This window comes from Echeneis naucrates, chromosome 3, assembly GCF_900963305.1.
Source record: "Echeneis naucrates chromosome 3, fEcheNa1.1, whole genome shotgun sequence".
In the NCBI taxonomy this organism is placed as follows: domain Eukaryota; kingdom Metazoa; phylum Chordata; class Actinopteri; order Carangiformes; family Echeneidae; genus Echeneis; species Echeneis naucrates.
The window spans coordinates 19780145-19803363 of record NC_042513.1 but is presented as its reverse complement, the minus strand read 5'-3'; the positions used below and the strand labels follow the sequence as shown (position 1 = coordinate 19803363).

At 39.8% G+C, this 23219-nt stretch overlaps 1 protein-coding gene across 4 annotated transcripts in view; it reads right to left on the bottom strand.

The window, feature by feature from the left end:
• arnt2 (aryl-hydrocarbon receptor nuclear translocator 2) overlaps positions 1–22317 on the bottom strand; it is a 50881-nt gene extending 28564 nt beyond the window's left edge. For 2 of the 4 annotated variants that reach the window (XM_029497500.1, XM_029497501.1), the window contains exons 1-7: positions 22111–22317; positions 15074–15185; positions 12668–12715; positions 10799–10843; positions 9502–9715; positions 8078–8291; positions 3127–3229 (exon numbers count right to left, since the gene is read on the bottom strand). In XM_029497500.1, the coding sequence (XP_029353360.1) occupies positions 3127–3229; positions 8078–8291; positions 9502–9715; positions 10799–10843; positions 12668–12715; positions 15074–15185; positions 22111–22141 (767 nt within the window). In that variant the 5' untranslated portion in view covers positions 22142–22317. The remainder of the gene's footprint in view (positions 1–3126; positions 3230–8077; positions 8292–9501; positions 9716–10798; positions 10844–12667; positions 12716–15073; positions 15186–22110) is intronic. The other 2 variants (XM_029497503.1, XM_029497504.1) reach the window with 1 other exon arrangement.
• Between the last annotated feature and the right edge of the window lie 902 nt (positions 22318–23219).

Genomic DNA, 23219 nt, shown 5'->3' with positions numbered 1-23219 from the left:
GTAGTGTCATGTACAAGCTTTTCAAACTGATGAATACTGCACAGCCTTTTTTAAAGCTCATTGGGAGGTTTTGTCACAGTGACAGCTATTTTTGTCAATAACGGTTTACAGTCACTTGTTTTCTGGTATAGCACCATGTATTGTCACCCACGAAGCATCAGTGCATGGGCTCCATCTAAATAAATGAGAGGGCTGGAGCCTCTGCCGACAGGGCTGACAGTTTGAGCGTGGGCACAGCAGTTGTTTGTGATCAAGTCAGCCACATCAACCTTAAACCCAAGGGGCAACCTGCTAAGTGTCTATGCAGCTCTTTTCTGTACCAAAGTGGACATAAAAAACTTTCTTCTTTAAGAGTTAGTGTAATCTGCCCAGCAAGTTAGTATCACTGTAGTGAAGAGGTTACCTGAAAAAAAATTCACAAGACATCAAGGTTATCACCTATGAGCAAAACATCTCCCTTATTTTCAGGGGCATGTGATGAAAACAAAGACAATGTTTTGCAAGAGGGACTCTTCCATTTCAAAAGAGCTAAAAAGCCTCACAGCCAAGGCAGCAGGAAAGGTCACAGAGGTAGACCTCTGATAGAAAGCATTGTATGATGTTTCAACCAACAGCCCACCAACTGTGACAGGAGAAGAGCGTCCCTGCTGTGTAAAGAGGATGATGTCTCGGGGTGAAGTTAGGAAATTGTACTGTGATATACATGTGTGCTCAGTGCTGAATGTCCCGGTTGGCTGATGTAACGAGTGCCATGGTGACATTTGTTCATCTAATCTGATACCTATGATTGGTATTTCTAAGGTAAATGCGCAATTAATTGATTTTATATCATATTTCAAACTATATTATACACTTCTTCAACTGTTGTCTGTCACACAACTATTTAAATCACTCATGAGCAAAACTAATGATAAAATGATCAGCTACTAATTCTCAAGTGACATCTGTAACCACCTGTTCCTATAAAAATACAGGAACTTCAAAGTTTAGAATGAGGAACCCATTTTCAGGCTAGTAGATGCTGTGGTGGAGAACATCTACCACTATTTACATTTAGTAAAAATATAAATCTAAAATTAGAAAAATTTGCTATTGAAGTATTTTGCATGTGTTTTGTATAACATATAAAATACACAGATGAAGTGTGTTGCACTAATTGATTTAGATTTTATTTTTGTGATTCTGTATATTTATCTAGAGAGGTCTCCCGACCATATTAATTTTGATCGTTTCTTTATTCAACTGTGGTGACCTTCTGTTCTACTGTACATCTACTGCAGAGTTCCACTGCTGATTAAGGAGTCAGTGTGCCTATGTGGCCACAGCTATGAGGGACTGAGTTCTGACATTGAGGTTGAGATATTCCAAATTCAGATGCTAACAAATCTATATTTTCTCCGCTTTTATTATTAGCACTCCAGCAGCCTCTTCTTTTAGCAAAGAACATCACTTTCACTGAAGAAAAATACAAACCAATGGAAGGTGTGATCAGTATGTTGTCTGAATAAAGTTTGCTGAAAAATCATTAAGGATCCTCCCAATCCTACCATCAGTGTTTAAGTACAAGTGGAATACAGTAGAGACTGTAGGGAATTAATGACAACACTCTAAGCCACTTATATTACTGCTCCCATAGCTCAAAAACACCTGTTCCGGTCACAGTGAAGCATAACAGAAGATCAATAAATCAAAAGATCCTTTTCAAACCAGAGGCCATAGATTTATCCTACTGCCTTCAGATAGCTGCAGGCATCTACTAAATGTCCATGTGCGACACATCATCAACAGACCCTGTCAGAATTTCCAATATTAGTCTATTTACACCTTAAGCATTATTCCCTTGTTGCTTTGCATTTGCTCAAATGCAAGCAGCATGGAGTATGGAGTTTTCAGTCATGTGCCTCATGTGACCTTGCCTGAGTAGTCCAGCTATCAACATGGTATTATGAGGTTGAGAATATTTGCTAAACATTTATAACTACGATTCCTGTTTTAGATGTGCAACAACATTATTTATCTAAATGTGTAATACTGTAATTCTGATTTCATTCATATTACTAACTCTAATTGTTTGTGAGCTGCTATTTTGAACATGCCAGTTGGTATTTGGAATAGAAAACCAGAAGAAACCATGTGGGGGGGTCTGACCTGCTCTGTAATCTCTCCTCATTGTGTGTTATACTCTGTGAGTCACATGGTAGCCATGCCCTGGCGACCACCTCCATACAATCTGACCACTTTTCACAAAACCTGATGATACTGAGAAACAATGCAGGTTTAAGCAGCAGTTCACTTTTAAGATCCGGGGTCCACAAGTCAGCTTTTATATACAGTCTATGCTCATACCTAGTTTTCACGAATGTTCCTCGATCTAGCTTCCTCCTCTGCCAGTAACTCACCCTGCATATTATGATTAATTACTTGAGTAATAGCTTGCACACAGCAAATCAATCACATATGAAAAGCTGTTGTAAAAGCATCTGCAGGGCTAATGAAGAGCTGTTCCACAGGACTCTTCAATGTTCTATATAAGCAGTAGCTGGATGATAGAAAAGTGTCATTGCTGCCTCTGTCAGTGTCTAATGGCTGTCACATTGTGAGCTATACACTGGTGACTTCCTATCACATTACATGAGCCCCTGATGTTTACCACTGCGTACGACTTCCACTTGCTTGTGTGGCAATTAACTCCCATGTGTGATTACAGAGCAGAGGTGACCTTATGTGAGAGGCTCTATTTTTTTTCAACAAGCGTCAGTTTATCCCAATCTAATTAATTCTACCAAGCCATTATCTACATCTATAACTGACACAATGATTCATAATCAACACAGAAAAATTACGTCTGTAGAGTATAATCATAATTTCTGCAAGATTTATACAGACACATGGTTTTTAATGAACTGTAAAACTGGCAAGGGGAACAAAACCAGTTTTGACATCTGTCTGTAATTAAAACTAAATGTGTGACTGCAGTAGAATTACTAAAAAAACGAGTGTAATATTTTAGGTTTCGAAAACCTAAACCTCACAAAGATAATATCAGGTGACATGACTGGATGACTTGGCCGTAGCATCAGGAACATGTATGCGTGCAGAAATAAACACACACACAAACACACACACCTCATGCGACAGATGAAGGAGCGTCGAGAGCCCATGCACATCCTCATGGAGGACTGCTGCCCCTCCTTCTTCACTGTTCCTGTCTTCAGGTCCAGAATCCTTCCTGTTGGAACAAAGACAGCAGCTCAAATTAGAACAGGCCAAATGCAAGTTAACACAGAACACCATCATAGCAAATGAAGCATATACAAAACGTAGTGACTTTGTTGCTTTTTCAGGAACAACACAATGAAATCAAATATTCCCCTATGTAGAAAGACACAGAATTGAATATGTGTGTTGTTCAATCTTCGGATCTGTGCTCTGCATTGTCTGAGTGTGTTTTTATCGTTGTGGGACATTGTCAAGACCTGATATTAAGAGAGTTACAAATCAAAGGGTTCAACTCAATATGTGCTAGAAATATGAAATCTAGAACTACCCATTCTCATCGTAACAGAACAAATAGCAGCTGAGAATCAGTTTATCAATGTAAAAACTAAACAGGTGCTAACGTCTCAACCAGCTCAGATCAGTAGTATACTGTAGGTGCAGCCGAATGTACAAAGTTTCATCAGTGCATCAGATTGGTAATAATCTCTTTAGTCACCAATCAACATGTCCATAACCTGTGATGATGAACATGATCATGGAGAGATTGTGAGAGGTTCCATGGTACCTAGAAGATCAATGCTCACCTGTCAGTGGTCATAATGTTATGGCTAATCAGGCTACATCCGTCACCCCTCAACCAAGGTTATTTAAGTATAACCCAAAATATTTGTGCTGACCCTCAATCCCTCCATGAGAGGAGATAATAGGGCAGAAGATAATTCTTGCGGGGATGTGGGGACCACATCTGAAACAAATGTTGTAGTAAACAGATGAAAATTTACTTTTTATGGACAATGACAGGTTGTAATTACTGAAGCTCAAATATAAACCACTTTAAAGCTCAATTCCAAAATATCTGATTTTATTCCTGAGAGTTTATTTAAATTTGGATGTTGTTCAGTGTGTCCAAGGCTATTCAGATATAGTAGTAGTAGTGTTTTGATGAACCTACAACAAAAGGTACAGTTTTGACTGTGAGTAGCATCACAGTGCCTTTTTTTATGCAATTGCACATTAATGTCCTCACATTTACTGGCAATGAAAGAGAGATAAAAAGAAAAATTCCTGTGGCGGCCCAAGGAAACAGCTGATCTCTGAAGCTGCCAGAGAAAATCTTCTCAGCCAGCTTGCAGTGAGCATCAGAGTGCATAAAAACTTCATAATTTGTTAACTGGAACTTCATGTCAATTCAGTGATTATAATCAAACTCACTTTTCCATAGAAAAGTTCCATTCCGACACAAGACAATTAAAATCACTTTACAAAGGACAAACAATTTGTTACAATCAAAAATTAAGGGACACTAAGATTGCCTCCACATGCTACAATGATCACTGAGTCTCCTGGTCCTTTGATTACACAGTAATCCTAATTACATTTGTGCGTAATTAGGGATTCTACTGAGTTCCAGCTCGTGCAAAACGGAGAATAAAAATAAGGTGAGCATCTTTGCTTTGGTAATATAACATGCGCTCTCCATCAGCAGTAAAAGAGGACTGATCTTTTCCAGATGTAAAAGGAATTTTCAGCATCCCACAAATATACAGCTGAAAGGAACTTCCTGTGCACACAAATATGAGGAACATATGCCAAAGATGAACTCATAATAAACAAGTAACTGACCTGATCTCATCAACTATTTGTTTTTACAAGTTTTTACACCTTCACTCAAGTTACAGTGTACAACCATGACTGCTTGAAAGTTACTGAGTTTTTCTTATTTACATGTTCCTAAAATATAATGCAGAAACAGTCTAGCCAATAGAATGGCCATCATTTACAGAAAACCACACAGCTACTTAGTTTTGAGAGTTTTGAGACAAGTTATGTCTTCATTGATTTATTAATTAAGACAGTATTATTAATTATTTTATAAATAGCTATAAAGCGTTTAATCGATTATTAAATACAAAGGCAGGGCTGCAACATAGTGACTCGAAGAACAGTGCATGGCCATTGCAAAATATCACATTTTAGCTCTAAATATTCAACTTTCTCCACAAAGTGCTGTGGAAGACATTAGTGCCAAATCAACTTAAATCCAGATGTGAACCCTCTTATAAAACATGTTAAGTGCTGCTAAAAGTTGACAATTTGCAGCAGCTATAAACTTTGTACACAACATTAATTTCATAATATGTACTGGAAACATCTTAAATTGCATTAACCCTATTAGGTGTACATAAACTTGTTTTTAGAAAAAAATTTGTCAGTTGAAGGACTAGAAAAGTCTATAAACCTAACAACAGAGTCAACTTGGCCTATAAACATCTGAGAGTGACATCAAAACAGTTTGTTTTGGTTTATTTTGACAGGAAAGCAGCCAATGGGAAACTCCAAACTCAGCCAGCTGACCAATGGTGTAACTTCAGTCAGTTACTCACTCAGTATGTGTCATCTGTTTATATGGTAGAAGTGCCTGATGACCTGTGGAGGAATATATTGAAGTCAGCTCCCACTGGTAGCATTCTACCAGGCTTTGGAAAAGCCCAGATTTTCTGATGCCAAAATGATGCGTGCTTTGTTTGGCTCTAAATGTGATAAAATATTGTCTCTTGGAACACCAAACAAGAGCAGAGCAGTACTTTGAAGCTACAAGATTTAAACTAGACCCAGACCCGGACACCAGGAGCTGTCTCAACAAGTGGAAAGCAGCCGATATGTTTTGTTTTTACATCTATCACTTCCTTGGTTCTATGCAAGTTGCCAAAATAGCTAAATGGTTCCAAGCTGTTGATGGTAATGTTGGTGGAATAGCAAAAGCATAATTTACAGAATGAATTAATTACACATCAGATTTTAGCAGTACGCTGGGTAACATTGTTTTGCATGTAGTATTGGCACTGTAGTTAATTTAGAAACAGTTTTAGAGATCACCTACGATTCTCTAGAGAATCAACGTGATGACTTCATACAGTCCAAAAAACATACAAGCGTAAGTATTGAGAAGAGAAAATTACGAGAGAAAATGGCTCAGAATGGCAAAAGGAAGAAATTTCTCTTATATTGACACCCTATGTGGGATCAAGAGTGAGAAACACTGATAAGCAGGTAGTCCGGACATTCCCAAAAGATGATACAGAATGCTATAAATGAAGAGGCAATGAAGAAACATTGATTGCTGGCGAAAATATGCAGCGACACATGCACATTGATCTCTGCCTTGTTCATCTGAGGAGCTGACATGAATAAATCCCTGTGCCACAGCAGAGAAAAATATCCATTGCAACTGTTTGTTGACAACATTGGACTCTATGATGCAGAAGAATAAGATAAACCGTTGTAGATACACAAAACATAAATTGTTTTGCTTCTTTCTTGACAATTTGTTGAAAGTAAATAGAAACAGAAAATCACCAGCCTTCACCTTTACTGAAATCTGCTTCACAATAAAATCGATCACTCAGAAACAGAAGAGTCTTCCTTCTGATTGGCTAACTGAGTTGTTGTTACCAGAGCTCCAGAGGGAAACCCGAGAGAGAATTTATCATACTAAACCGAGGAATATTTGACTTTGTAAAACCTCCTACATATCATCTAATGGATACCAACACTTCAGATAAAACACTGAAAAAAAATGTAAAATATAGAACCTTTAAACACAGAAGTAGTTCTGAGGTCAAGGCGTTTATATCGTGTCCAATGTGACCTAATCTGAGGCCACAGTTAGACTAGCAGTTTGCTCTGCTTCCAGTTCTCCAGTTAATGAAGGTAAACCTGCTATAAAATCACCTAACCTTGGTGAAAGAGTTACAGAGTTACTAAGTAACCAAATGTATAATGTCTTCAAAACTGTACTTCATAGGAATTTAACCCCAAGACAGAGCCAATTTGAGTTAATAAATAAAATAAACAAATTTCAGCCAGTGGCTCAAGAAAAGCACAGACCACCTCATCATCAGTGCCTTCAGAGATTCCACTAAATCACTTGTTATTCCCAGAGTTAATTACTGACATCAACAACTGGTATGTGGGAAACAATAAGTTGTTCCACTTCTTGCTCATTTATCTTGTTCAGTCCTTCCCCACCAGGATTCTGGAAAAACAGTCGCACTATGGGCACAAAACGATGTACAAACAGTGAACAGCAGGAGCAGAAAGCAGAATCAGAAAGAGCCTCCAGAACATACTGCTCCGGTTCTACTGAAAGAAACTGAACTGAACTGAACTGCTGGGATTTCAAAGGCTACATCAAGGGTTCATGCATGGGTGCATGCTCTTGACTCCACTTTCATCTGTCACAGCTCCACATGGATATTTCTGTGTTTTGTCGATTTCACGGCCCTGCTGGGTATTCAGTGAGGTTCAGAGTGGTTCTGGGGTCAGACAGCTCGACTGACAGACAAATACAAACTCAGGCTCTGCTTAGGTACTGTGGAGCCTCCAGAGCTCCATATGGAGAGGTAGAGATTAACAAAACAGTGTTGCCCTCTAGTGACCACAATGAGTATGTCTGCTAAATGCACATCTTAAATGTCACACTTGCACTCAGTCTTGCACACAATACCCTGGAGAAGAAAGATACAAAAAATGCAGACATATCAAAGACAGATATCACTGAATCCTTCAGATTGGCATATATCGCTGATTCTGTCATTTTATGTCCCTCCACAAGGCGTTAAGATTGTCTTCATCCAGGCTTCTTAATATTACACTAATACCCCTAAATACAACTGAGGACGCTTTTATCAATTATGTTCTTAGACTGAGTAACATCCTAACAAAGAGTATTAGAGCAGCTAAGGTCCAATAAAATGGAAAATGACTGCATTGTTTTAAATAATGACCATTTGAAATGGTCCTGGAGTCCCTTTAGACGGCTTACTAACAGAAGCAGAAAGGAGGAAAACCTCTCTACCTGTCATGGAGTTTTCTGAAGTGCTGAGTTGTTCCCTCAGCTTGTCAACATCGTCAGGGTGGACCTGCTCATAGAGAGTACTGCCAAACCACTCTGACTGGGGATGATTCAGGACGGGCGTTACAGAGTCCGACACATAGATCACCCGACCAGTCTCTGCAGCAACCACAAAAAGGAATCCGTCGGCTGCCTCCAGGATCAGATGCTTAAGTTCCTACATGGGGGAGAACAATACATGAGCTGCATAGAGTCATGGCCCGTAGTCTGCATTTATAATGAAATCACTGAAATTAAAAGAGTTTTCATGAAACATGAAAAGCTGTTCCCAGAGTCAAACTAAAGCTGATACATGGCACCTTAACTCAGGATCCATTGTTTCATCCAATTTCCATCCTTTATACCACCTATTCTTACAAGGTTGCAATACCAGCTGACATTGGACGAGTGCGGCGCTGACCCTGCACAGGCTTTTCTAGTCCTTCAACTGACAAGTTTCTCACAGGGGCAGTGAACCTTCTTTTCTCACCTACATGCAATATAGAGTCACCAAATAGGCTCACCAATATTTTTTTGGACTGTGGGAGGAAGCCAGAGTACCCAGAGGGAACCCATACAAGGTGAACACCACACAGGTGCAAAGGCCCCAAATCTTTTTTTTTTTTTTTTTCCCCCCCTCAAGTTGACTTAAATCTCAGAACCTGAAAAAAGAAAATGTGGAGCTGTATCCTCAGGTCAAGAGAAGCTTTAAGTCACATATGGTGGCAGGTTTCAAAGTGTGTTTATATGTACATACTTTTATTCTGAAACATGAAATGACTCTACATGCGCAATATTGAGCATTTGGTTGTCAATTTTGCATGTATTCACTGAATATTTGGTTTGAAAAACAATGATAAAGGCTTCTGGACCTAAATGCAGACAACAGAGTGGAGCTGGTATTGTTCCAGGATTTATTGGCTAAAGAAAAGCAGTCTGGAACAGCCAAGATAATAACATAAAACTGTGGGGAAATACTTGGAAAGTAAAATATAGACAAGAAAGGACTGACTGAAGCACTAGGACTCACAAACCCACTAAGATCAGGAGGACCAAACACATGACAAAACACAGGTGAAACATATTTGGGCAGGGCAGACGATTACAAAAGAAAAAGACACGTTTGTCTGTAAACACAAAGTAAGTCATTTCAAAATAAAACAGGAAAAAGAAACAATATCTAAACATAAAGCTATACATAAAGCTGTCTGGGGAGCAGGCCATGACAGAAAAGGCACATTCACAGCTACTTTGTGTTGATCAGTTGATGTTGAAGTGGGTTTATTTTTTATCTAAAAATGTTTTCTCCTTAGTGCTAAAAAATATAATGTAACTTTAGAATAAATATTTTTCTCGAGGTTTCTGATACATACATTACAATACATTACCTGTTCAGTGAGGAAGGAAGGCTTATATGCCCCATCAGTGGACGTGTTGCCAGTGCCCCTCATGGATTTCATATGGGAGACAGCCATGCGCAGTATGGTAAGCTTATCTGGTTTCCTGGCAAGGGCACTGCAGGTCGGGACCATGTCTGAAAGCTCAGTGATGTACTGAGTCATTTTGTTGCGTCGGCGTCGCTCAATCTCACTGTGGTTCTCTCTGCAACAGAGAGCAGAGTAGTTAGATGTCCGGAGTGGGTGCAGACCAGAAACCTTGAGCCAGCCTCGCCTGAATAGGTGATGCATCTGATCAGTATCTCACCAAAACTAATGGCTAATTCAAAAGGTATTGTCAGTGTCACTGGTCAGCAACTTTTGATTTGTCACATGGATGAGTTTACCATTCTGGACAGTATATTATTTGACATCTGTAATAAACTGAATAGATGGGAAATATTGCACAGCTGAATGGTGCTGCTCATTTACATATCGATGAATTTCTAGGTTAGACTTTTTTCTCAGAGGGAAAATTACATGTTTACAACAAGGCAGATCAGCCAGAGAGGTCTTTGATGACAACTCCTTTTTTTACTCACCGAGTTTACTTTCAGTGAATGTGGAAAAAAGACATGTAAAAATGGCTTTTAGAGACCCAAATTGTACTCATTTATACACATTTGTGAAATTTTCATGCCAGAAAATGTATAAATTAAAAGAAAGTGTGTTTCTCCTTGCATATCATTATGATGAAGGAGAAAAATCCAGATGACACAGTTTACCAGCTCCACCAGGCAGGATGCAGCAGGTTTAGCTGCAGGTTTCACATCTGTCCTTTTCTGTCAACACAGAATTTCCCTGTCCTGTGCTCTAGTACATCAAAACATCATGATTAGGTGAGTTTAGCTGACCCAAAAAGCCACAGTGTTCCTGTTTTAGTAAGTGGAACATTCCTGAATGACTACCATATAATTAGTCAGAAATAGTTGCATGTCTTTGGCGTAATTAGTTGTAAATACAATGTCAAGCAATTTACAACTGACATACAAACTCATTTTAACTACACCACTCCCTCACCTTAGGTTTCTACAGTTTGAGCCACATTTTCAGATTGATAATTAACACTGAGTGGCAAATAAAACATTTCTAATCTGCCAATAAACTGGATATTATCCCGATTGTTTAGTGAATCACTTTATGTTTGTTTCTGCACATATCAGAACATGTGTGAAGTGTGCAGTTTGTACAGCCTGTTGGTCCCTGAGTCAATGGAAAATCCTCTGTGGCCCCAGCTGGCTAGGCCTACCTGGCGTATCTCTCCTTATCCCCAGGAATCTGATCATCATCATACCTGCAGAGAAAAGGCAGAGGATGTAAAACCATGTACACACACAAAGGAGAGAAGCTTCACCCACCACATTCTTCACATGCAGTGGTTGTTACACATCAATGCATGAAAGTAGATGATTGAAAGCTTGATGGTAATAAAATGGGCAAAACTGTACAAAACACATTGGTATCAATGACAAAAGTGCTCTGTTCCACCCTGGGTGACGGCATGATATAAAACTGCGCTTTTCTTCCATTCAGAATTGCTCTTCTTTGAGAACCGTAGACGTTAAGTGACATCTGTTAACTTGAATCGAAAACTCAGCTTTACAAATGTAAAGTGAGCGAATACCTCCCAACTGGTTTTAATAGGCATCACCACATTAGTCCTGTTCTTGCTTCCCTTCACTGTCTCTCTTATTGATCACTTCTTAAGTATCAAGTCCTGACACCAAGTTACAAAACAGGATTTGTAAGCCCATACAAGCTAGTGTGCCAGCTGGGATCATCAGACGAGGGCCTTCTGGCCCGTCTAGATGTGAGGCAGAATATGAGGTGATGTTGGTGTCATATTTGTTTTTACTATGTTATAATTTTTATTGTAAATAATTATTTTTTATATTTCTGTGTTTTGTTCCACACACACATGTGTCTGTGTATGTGTTCATAAAAATTAAACTGCTCCTCTGCTGTAACTTGTATGTCACAGCACTTTGGAAACTCAAGGACATCTATTGATCCGAACAAACTGTTCATATGCCGTGGTCGTACTGTTTTGGTACAGCCTTCTGGCAGAAGGGATCTGAAACTCATAAGCATTTGAGGCCTACTGAATATTTAACTTTTATATTTACATATTGAAATATTTTGATTTTAAAATCTTTTTACTTATTTCTTAATTTCAAATGGTTTTTCAGCCTTCACAAATTTAGATAGAAAAGTTCAAATTAATCTGAAACTAAAGTCGCTCAAATCTAATCAGCTAAAAAATGAAGTTGCTACACCTGGACTGCTTAAATTTAGGCACCAAAATTGTGACAGGACAGAAAGATGATCAGATCAGAATTTGAATAATTATATGTCCACATATAATTGGTGTTACATCACAAAAACACACCACAGATCTTCCCCTAAACAACCCCTAAATATTGAGTCATTGTATGTGACACACTGCGATGGTAGTTGAACTAAAGCTCCTGGGGACACCAGTGAATGGTCTACTTTATGGGAGTAACATGTACAAAGTGTATGTACACTGTAATCTGACATGAATATAAAGCTGTCCAGTATTAAGAGTGCAGTTCCACCTGTGTTCAGCAGGGAGTACCTTTTCTTCCAAAATGTCACCAGAAACAACTCCACTGCCATTTTGTCAGCTCAGAAACAAAGCACTTACTGTACACCCCACATTCAAACACACTTTCAAATATGAGAGGGAGGGAAACGAAAACAAGTTGAGATAAATTAAATGTGAGAGGATAGTTGAAAAGTAGTAACAATGATAGACTTGAGTCTCTCTTAAAAAAAAAAACAAACAAACATATTTCTGATGGAGATAAAAGAAAATAGAAGTCATGAGGTCAATGTTACCAACAGAGGGTATCAGCAGGGTTCACAGAGAGAGATCTGAAACTAATCCAAGACTGATGCCCCAGCTTTAAGTCGTGTACATGTACCAATTTTTTTAAATTCAGAGGGCAATAAAAAAAATTTGATCCAACAATTTTATTATATTCCTTTTGTGATTTTTTTTGTACCTGCGGATACCCTGAACAGCAATCTTGTAAACATTGTGGACTAATTCGGCGACATGTCAGACAGCACTATCTGCTTTCATTGTTCTCACCTTGAAAATTTGCTAGGTCCCTCTCCATCTTCGTCATCAAAGTCCATTCTGAGAAACAATCACAGAAAACACAATTACTAATTCTATTAGACTGATAGCTGACAAGTGTTTTTGTTTTTTTTTTTTCCCAGGACAGCAGTATTTGCGTTTTGGGGAGCTTTATAGAGTTTTTGACAATACTCAAAGATGCTTTGACATGGTATATGACTAAAGTGTCCCCAGAACCATAGAAGGACCTTTCATGAAGACACATAAGAACAAGTAAAGAAACAGTGGCAGGAACCTGAGTGGTCCCCATTGTCGTTGCCATGTTTATTTGCCTGCTACTTACATAGAGGTTACATAGAGGTTTGTATTATTTATTCATGTTTATGTAGGCCTAATGCGTATGCAGCAGTTAAAGGCATTGCTGAGGCCTTGACTTACAAGGTACTTAGTTCCTGTAACATCACCCATCTTTCATTCATTAATTCATCTTCAACTGCTTTATCCGTTTCTGGGTCACGGGGTGCTGGAGCCAATCCCAGCTCGCTCTGGGTGAGGGCAGGGTCACCCTGGACAGGCCACAGGTCCATCACAGGGCCAACAAACGGAGACAGACAGAGACCAACAACCACTCACACTCAGACCTACGGACAATTTAGAGTCCCCAGTTAAACCAAACATGATGTCTTTGGACGCTGGGAGGAAACCGGAGTACCCGGAAACCTACGCAGGAAAAGGAAGAACATGCAAACTCTACACAGAAAGGCCCCATGCCTGAGAACTGAACCCAGAACCTCCTGATTGTGGGGCACCAGCGTCACCCATCTCACACAGACAAATTGCCCCCTGTTTTTCCACTTAATTCTCTCATTACTATTAACACAGAAATACAGAATTCCAACCGGGCATAAATTTTAAGAATCCTCATTACTCTCCTTTTAAATTGTTTCCTGAGCTTTATATCCGAAATAGATGACAAATGGTTGGATCTCTTCTTTTATATTGTTTTTCCACTGATGAAATCATCACTGAACTCATGACAAAAAAATTTAGTAATTTGCTCCCCTTTTTGCTCAGTGGTAGAAAACAATACATCCATCCATCTTCTACTACTTTTTCCATTTCTGGAAAAAATCCTCACATTGGGTGAGGGGCGGGGACACCCTGGACAGGTCACCAATCCATCACAGGGCCAACACACAAAGACAAACAACCACTCATGCTTGCATTCACACCAACAGTCAAGAGTAACCAGTTAACCTAGACATGCATGTCTTTGGACAGTGGGAGGAAAACAGAGTACCCGGAGGAAACCCACGCAGACACAGGGAGAACATGCAAACTCCGCACAGAAAGGCCGCGAACCGGACCTGCAACCTTCTTATTGTGGGGCGACAGCGCTAACCACTATGCCACCATGCTGCCCAAAAACAATATAATATTATAAAAATGACTCCACATTATTTTATATTCCATTAATACAGTGGCTAAATCCCATGATGGCCAAAAACTGGCAAATGGATTTGAAGTGATTGAAGCTTTTTGTATCTGCTTATTTCTGCAAAATCTTAAACCTTCCATTGTAAAACACAATCAAGCCAAATAGAAGTTTCTTGCCACCAGTTTTCTGTCAACATGTGCACTTACATGCCACACATTAATTGAACAGTGGGCTGACTGATTAGGAGACTAAAAGACATGTAAGATAGAACAAGATGCATCTGAATGTTAACAGAGTTGGACAGACACAAGCAAAATCTATGACTGGCAGCAGTCATAACTCCCTGCTGTCCAGTGTGAGGACTGAAAGCATGAAGTGAGGACAAAAAAAAGAGGTTGTCCCTCTGTGAAAGCTTCAAAAATAAACAAGTAGGTGATGCCATGGAGTGTTGCCACTCGGTTCCTATGGGGCAAGTCTGTGATTACTGAATGAAAGAACACTGCCATATTCCCCACCCCTACCAGAGGCAGGTCAGACGTAGGGACGCAGGATGCAATTATCATGTTGCCCTTCCAGAATATGTATATCTGTGTTAGTTTTAGCTGCCTGAAAAAAAAAAAAAAGATTTATGTCACGTTGATTTAAGAGATGCTGCTTGCACAAGAAAAGGTCCACCATCATCGCTTCTTCTTTGTGGTCAAGTCCAAAAAAGTATGGAGTATAGGGATTAAATAATTGTTCCCTACAACAAGGTTGTAGAAAGGTTGGAGGAAAAACTGAATAACTTAACGTAACTTGCAAAACAAAGCTGCATTAGTTTTAGACCAAACTATAAAAAGCTTTTGGACGTTAGATTAGATTTTCCTTTATTGTCCCACAATGGAGAACTTTACGTCGTTAGAGCAGCGAGAAACAAACAAACAAGCAAACAACAGAGACACACTCATTGTATGGTCAGATGTTCAGCAGTGACAACTTACCCTCCTGATCTCCTCTTGCCCCCGCGCCCTGGCACAGCTCCTCCCATCCTCACCTGGCCAGCCCCAACAGCTCCTGGCATCCCCACTGTGCCTGGCAACTCACTGCCCATTTCTGCAGGGTATAACAGTAAAAGCAAACCAGCATAGGATTAGCAGCGATATCCATGAAACATTTGTCGCATTAAATATATAAAACCCCTGCCTAACCACATAGATGCCAAAGCACAAGCACAATAAAACAAACTTGATAATTCAAGGCTAATTTAACAATGTAAAAAAAAAGTTGACACCCGAAGGACAATGAAATTGTGGTAAAAGAGGCCAGACATGCAATTTGAAATTGGTTTATTAGGATTTCCAGAGCCAAATATTAATCTTTTTGCTTTTCAGTTGGTCATTAATGTAATGGACTTTCCTTCTACTTTGCCACTCTCCTGCTGTTTTCATAAACGACAAAAGTCTCGGCAGTAACCACAGAAATCCTCATCCAGTGGCACACCATGAGAGTTAGAAAGTAAGTCATTTTAACAGTCAGTTAACAGTCAGTTTCACCAGGTTGGCCGAAGAGAATATCAGCACAAAAACTAAGGAAAAAATGCTTCTGAGGCTCCTGTTTGTTATATGAACAAGTTGGTAAATTGGCAATATATGTTTCTACAAATATGAATGATCCAAACCACCAAAAATCAAACAAAAGTAAATGGCAGAATAATCTGTTTGGCATTGACAGAAAAGTTTTGGCAAATGTTTCATGGGCACAACCCATATACTCAGCTCTGCTGCTCTTCCCACAAATGCATCTTCCTTACAAATGTGGCCCCATTTAAAAGAGAAATAAACAGACTTTCCAACGGTATAAGATTTATTGCCAATAATCATTGTTACAACAAAGAAATAATCTAGCAAACACAAATTTCCTTACTTTTTCTGCTAAGTTTATATAAAGAATTTACTCAAACAGAAGCATGGATGCTTTTATTCAGAAGTACCAAGCATGTCTCCCACACTGTTGGCATAGCTGCTGGGTACAAATGGTCCGCAAACAGTTACCTGTTCGAATTGTTGTTTTAACAAAGGTTTTAATAGCATCCCATCACAGCAGTGCTCTCAGGCAAATCTGCAAGCGCTGTAACAAATAAACAATCAATTCTGGAATAAGCGCTGTGGTTAAAAAATAGAATATAAAATAGATATTTAAGTGAATTTATTTTTCCATCATAAGTTCATAGTAAAGCCAGAGGCTATATTGGAATCAGCAGCGTTGGTGCCAAACTACATCTGATGATATTTTAGAAACATACACATTTTCTTGCACAGGTCCTGCTACCAGCTTTTATTCAGTAATGATATTGTAAAAAGTATCTGCTCACTCTTCCATTTAATCTAAAGCCACTATGCTGGGTGTCATTAAGGGTGAGAGGACTCACACTGCATGACAATTCAGGCTCCTTCTTCCTGGGATACTTCTATCTTTTTCCTACTGCCACTGCATTATTTTTATCTTCACTTTTCCAGAAATCCATTCTGTTTGCCTTGCTGTTTTCCCCTACATCTGTCCACTCCATTCACTCACACACTCACTCACTCACTCATTCAGCCATATGCAATGGATAGGCCAAACAAACCCTTGAGTACGCTCCAGTGCACCAAGTAACTTAGTTAATATTTGATATAGTATGCATTCTTTGCTCCCACAGAAACACACACGGCAGTGTGGGCCTTCTAAGAAGCACTATTCTATCATTCATTCATGAAGTTGGTATGAGGAACACATGGCTCTAAACTAGCATCATTTGATGAAGAGAAAGCTTCATCTGACACTAAGAGTAGTCAGAGTCTGGCAGAGAAGGCACAAACAGAGTCAAATATGTACATTGAGTGATAGGCATATAGAGGTGTGCCTCCAGTGGGAAAATTAAACCCCACACTGACAGGACAATAGTAGTGACACTCATTTAAGAAAAGCAGCTTAAGTTTGTCCAAAGAGCCATAAGATATGTCACAGGGCTCAGTAAATCAAATGATAAAGGTGCTCAGGTTGGCAACACTGCCTGGAAACATCCCCTGATGATGTAACACAAAGTTTTTGCACCAACTCAGTGTGAAAGAGCAAGAGACAACAGGTAAACTTCGCAGGCAAATGAGTGGTGAAACTTGGTCTCTGTCACTGACATTCACAGTTACTGTCATGGCCCCACTGTTGAAGTCCAGCTTCACCAGTGGGCCCATTAAAAAAAAAAAAAAAGAAGAAGAACTAGACGCTAACTGTAACCCTTTGATTGGGTGTCAAATATATGTTAAAAATGATGCTGATCTGAATAAAAACACATTGTGTGATTGATTGCGTGAATTGGTCCAGTGAATCTATTTCTACAGATTCAAAATCAATTCGAAAACATATTTTTCAGTCTTGTAAGACCCTTGGTTTACACTACTCTGAATGGTTGTTTCCAGCGCGGCACAGGTAAATGAATGAATTCATTCAACACACACAGCAATTAACCACCATACCACAGTATTACCTCACATTGCGTCATGTTCTCACTTAATGATTAACTCATAAAGTCAGTCAAACATCTCATTATTTGATCATAACCTTCTAAACAAGCCTCAACTTAACTTAAACCCAAAATCCTCTTTTTCTCTAAATGCATAGAAAGTGTTCTTGGCTGTCTTCTGTGCAGTGTCTTGGAAACACACAGCTACAGTTGATCATAAGCCTGGTATTAACTCAGCAGCATACATTATTCTGAGAGCCAAAAGCTCAAAAGCCCTGAGGTCAAATGCATTAATAAGCCTGTTGGGAGACCAGGGAGAATGTTGCATACTTTCTCCTTTTCAATCACTGCTCTCCTTTACACAAGGTTGTGTCTATTCTTTCTCTTATCTGTCATTCTTTCTTTCTTCCCTCCAGATGTCTTTTCGCCAAATAGCAGGTCTATCAAACAGCCTCAGGATGTTTATCATTCAAAAAGGAATATTAACACTCCAATCGTATCTTATAATTAGTTTCTTTATGACAGGTAACCAACTTAATATAAAACTAATATAACTGAACTCACAATCCAGAGGATATCAACAAAGTGTACCAAATAAACTGTCTATTTAGACCTTTATTAAAATGCTGTAGTCCTGTTTTTAAATCTGTGACTCCATAGGCATGGCTTGATGAAATCCAAATAAATCATTCAAAGAAAATTATTTAATTCACGCTTTCGTTTTGTCTAACGTGAAGTGTAACAAAGACACACAGCTCAATGCCCTGGAACACCATCTTACATGTTTATATTTACATAAAATTAACACACATCTGGTATGTTGTGATACAAACAAGAAAAAAGTTAAAGGTCTATACAGTAGGTATGGTAGACTTCCATATGGCCTCTGATTATACAGCAGGTCTAGGTCCTAAATTAATCCTATGAAAGTTTTAAAGGTCTCAGTCCAAAGAGAAATTCTGACAGTCTGTATTCAAAAGTGTAGTACTGGACCTTTGTGATGTCACAAGGCAATAACTGCCCCCGACCCCACCCTCCAGTCTTCACAGATCTTACTCTGTCCTCAGAGCCTTGCTCCTGATTTATGCGTAACACTACACAGAGAACGATTTTGGCTCTTAAAATGTCAAATATATATTTCTTATGAATATCAACAGTCAAAATAAAACACTGGAGGTACATTTATTATAGCCCACAAACATATAGAATACATTCATATAATTTATATAGATATAACATTAATAGTCATTGTTGGTAATTAGGGCCAGGTGGAGAAAATATCTGATTGCTGTTTTTCGGACAGATACTGCCATTGCGATTTGATTTTGTACTCTCTGAACTGCTGGTGGAGGGTTGTTGTATTGCCCTGTGATGTGATTTCCAGTTATTGAAATGTCAGATGCCTGAGTTGAGAATAAAGTTGACCAGATTGCAGTGTCTCATACATGAGGAGGATTTTCTAATCTGAACTGCTTCACTGAGACATGGCTCCATGAGGACACTGCTGGGCCTGCTGTCAGTAAAAGTTCCACTGCACAGGAAAATCTTGCTCCCTTTACTTGACTTTCCCCTCCTTGACTTTATAAAATCACTAATACTCATCCACTTTACATGGCTGAATAATAAGTATGCTACAGATATTATACCTGAAGGCTTCAATGCTGAGCTTTCTCAATCTCCAGATCAACCTGTCTTGTTGTTTGATGACATGAATACAGGCAGGCACCTCCCAACTGGAGCATCCACAGTAGGTTAGTCCAACTTCTGATCGGGAGCACAGACGACTCACTCACTCACTCACTTGCTTAGTATTATTGACTTAAAAGGAGGAAAGCCATACTTTTCCTCTGGGTTCAACTTGATGCATTAAGTATTTTCTACCCCTGCAGCCTTTTGCAATTTTCAATTTTTATTGATATTCACCCCAATTGGTAATCCTTAACAATTTTATACATAGTATACCAGATATTATCAGCCATGTCAAATTGAAAGATCCACACTTTGCTAAAAGCCAAGACAATATTAAATTAAAAAAACTTAAAAACCAACTAAGAACTGAACTGCTGATTTTCCTTGTGCTCATTATGATTTTCGTTACTATAAGTATTGATTATTTCTGTTGCGATAACAAAATTGCTGAAAGTTGTCAGAAATTAAATGCTCCCAGAACTCCTTCAATGATCAATATATTTCCCTTATTTGTGTTCTGTTGACCAACAAACTGATAAAAGGAAAAAAAAATGTTTTGGCACAACAGACATCTTTATATTTTGAATTTGGGAAGAGTCTGATCGGATATCAAAAAAGACTAAGAGCATTTTTTCTCAGTACTTTCCATACCTTATTTCTCTCTCTACATACTGGGGTTTTATCTGCTTTATGAACCTGAAACCACCCATTCCTGCCCTAAACACGCAACCTTCATTAGATCATTTCTCTTGTCATGTTTCACATGCTCTTAAACAAATTGGATCTAGATGACTACCAGCTTGAGATAATCCTTCAATGACACAGTGTTCCCACAATCCTGAGTATCTGGTCCGAGGCCAACAAACCTGACCGTATTAACATCCCAGGGGAAACAGCAAAGCTGACCACGGATCAGGCTAACTTTGTCCTCTCCTGGCTACAGCAGCAGCAGCAGCATTAGGCATGAGTTAATTCTAATGAGGTGTCATCACTGAATATAGGAGCTGCACGTAGCTCTCGCTGCACACTTCCACTGGGCATCTGAGTAGGTCACTACATCACAACAAGCATAGCATGCAGGGGATAGTAATTAAAGCAATAGGTTGCCATGGCCTAGGAGGTCTGATGTTGCCTTTCATCTCCTCGAAAATAACTGACAGACAGCCTTATCTTTAAACAAGAGGAGGAGGCAGGCACACCTATTGTCTTCTAACTGTGCCCTTCTGTTATCTGACAGGGTTATTTCTTCATCTGTTCATTGTTCATTCTGACAACACCTCATCTCAACAATCTGTATGCGAGACAAGGTGCTAATAACTAGTGAATTCTTTATTTATATTCGATTTTCATTTACATTGCCAATGAAGTGACACTGTGCGTGCGGTAGAGTACGGCTGACCTGTTTTCATATAGAGGTCTCTGAAACTCAGAGACTGAGTCCTCTGCGCTAGAATAATTATATGACACTCCTTCCCAATGCGGACTGATCCTCTGGGTCTCAGTTTCTTTAACCCAAAATCCCCATTAAGTCCTGACTATATTAGCGCACAATGCCAGTTAATAATGTTGAATAATATCAACTTTAAAAGATGTTCACAGAAAGACATATACAGTGCATTTCATCTGTAATTCAGAGTATTCGTTAAATGTAATTGTGGTGTTTTTACACCGTCTGACACCATCTGATTCAAATTAAAGTGAGATTTATGGTTTTCCTCAGAGATCTTGGTCCAGTGGACTGAATGAGCACTCAGTCGCCATCAGGACCACCATCAACTTCAACACAACACCAAACTTCATTTAAACATCTAACAATTTTACACCTTCTTTCTTTACACAGCCCTTAAAGCTTCTCCTGTGATTTTCTTTAACACACTGACGACAACAACAACAACACATTAACCACCGAGGCCAACTCTATCTAAACTTTGATAACAGTGAAGGATAAATGTCAGCAACCAGAGAAAGTTCAGATGTTATTCAGATAGCTGTTCGTCGGTGTCACAGTCTCTGGATGCCGGATTGAAAAAGGACTTCAGAAAATGTTTGTTCCAATCGTTACGCTGCCTACCTGAAGAAAAGCCGGCAGAAAACAGCACATTACATGGGTGGACTTTAAGTATGCTTTTGGCATTTAGCTGTGTGGATGAACGCGGACACACCGGGCGTAAAAAAAAAACAAACAAACAAACAAACAAACGAACGAACAAAACAAAAACACGTCTATGCGGTCAGGGATCAACAGGCGATGAAGACGGACACACAAACACGAGCAACGCTGCCAGCCTGGTTGGTCCTCTTCATGACAACCGACGTGAAAATGTCCCCGATGTTACACACATCATATGAAGGGCGATGCGGCGGAGCGACGACGTGCAAAGTAACCTTTTGTATGAAAGCAGAGGGGTCGGCCAAATGAACACATTAGCATAGCCTTACTGCGAAGAAGTGGAGGTGGAGGGGGGACGACAAAAGCACGACCACGAAGCGGCAGAAATGTGGAGAAATCACACAACAAGCGAGCCTTTTGACATCCGGACACAGAAGTGCTGCGACATGAGCTGGGAAGAATAGCTGTGTTGTCAGCGGCGGCTCGGTGGGGGGAAGGGGGATGGATGCTAGAGCCAGGCTCCGGCGGCCTGCCGACCGCTTCAGCCCTCCGTCAGCAACGGTCCAAAAAAAAAAAAAAAAAAAACACAACACAACACAACACAACACACACACACACACACAACCAAACCCCCTGCTTCTTTTTCTGCCCCCCACCTATCCTCCACACACACACACACACACACATAACCATCACTACAGGTACCGAGGCCGTTCGGGGGGATTTGGGTACCGACTTACCGGACGGGTTGACCGCGGCGGGAGTTGCCATGTTGCCTCAACGGGGGGAAAAATAACGGGAGGGCAGAGATGGAAATGACGCACAATACGGCTACACAGCGCCGTGAGAGACCGTCTGCACTCCGCGGGATTGGCACGCGAGGCTCGGTCCGACCGCCTCACATCCGTTAGAGCAGCGTTCAAAATAATCTGGATTAAAAACTGGGAAAAAAAAAGAGATATACAGAGAGAGACTGTTTAAACGTTTAAATACACGTGTGCATAGGATGCATGATTAAGGAGGGGGGGGGGGGGATCTACAAGACTAGACTTATTAAAATGCAAGATGTCTGAATGGTAGCAACGCGAGATTTTACGGTTGCTTGAATAAATTAATGTTATACAGTCCGAGCGGTCCGGTGATGGATCCCATTCAGACATCTGAGGCGATCGGACCGCGACGTGCTCAAAGTTGCAGTTGAATGGCTCTAAAAATTTGACATATTAAAAGTCTTTCCCAAGCTGCTGCACCGTCCGCCTGCCACTGAGCGGCCCAGCCGTGGTCCAGTGTCCCGTCCGCAGATCGGTGAGGGGTTCCCTCTCTGCCCCGAGTCTGATCAGCATCACAGCCTTAGAAAAGTGAGACTGATGCTGACGTCTAAAATTTAAAAAAAAAAAAAATGTGTTGTAGATGCACCAAAAACTCACTTAAAGAATCATTTTCCTGGTAATGATCCTCATCATCCTGGTGGAATAATGATTAGCGGTGCTGTAAATTTGTCAAAGGCTGAGGTGGGACCTGGCTACACTAACACTACAACTGAAGAAGGTAGAAACAAATCACAGTAGTACAGTGTTGTTGCTGTTGTTGTTGTTGTTGTTGTTGTTGCTGTTGTTGTTGTTGTTGTTGCTGTTGTTGTTGTTGTTGTTGTTGCTGTATAAAGACTATTGTTAAGTCTCTGTGGTTTGATGTGTAGATTTCCAGTCTGGAAACTGGTAATAGGAGCAGATGTGATCGCTTTGAGAGGGAAATGTTTCTTTTTGTTATCCTTATAATTAGTCATACATAATATGTATACTTATACTTATTTATTCCTGCAACGGCACATGTTGACACTGAATCATGTCGC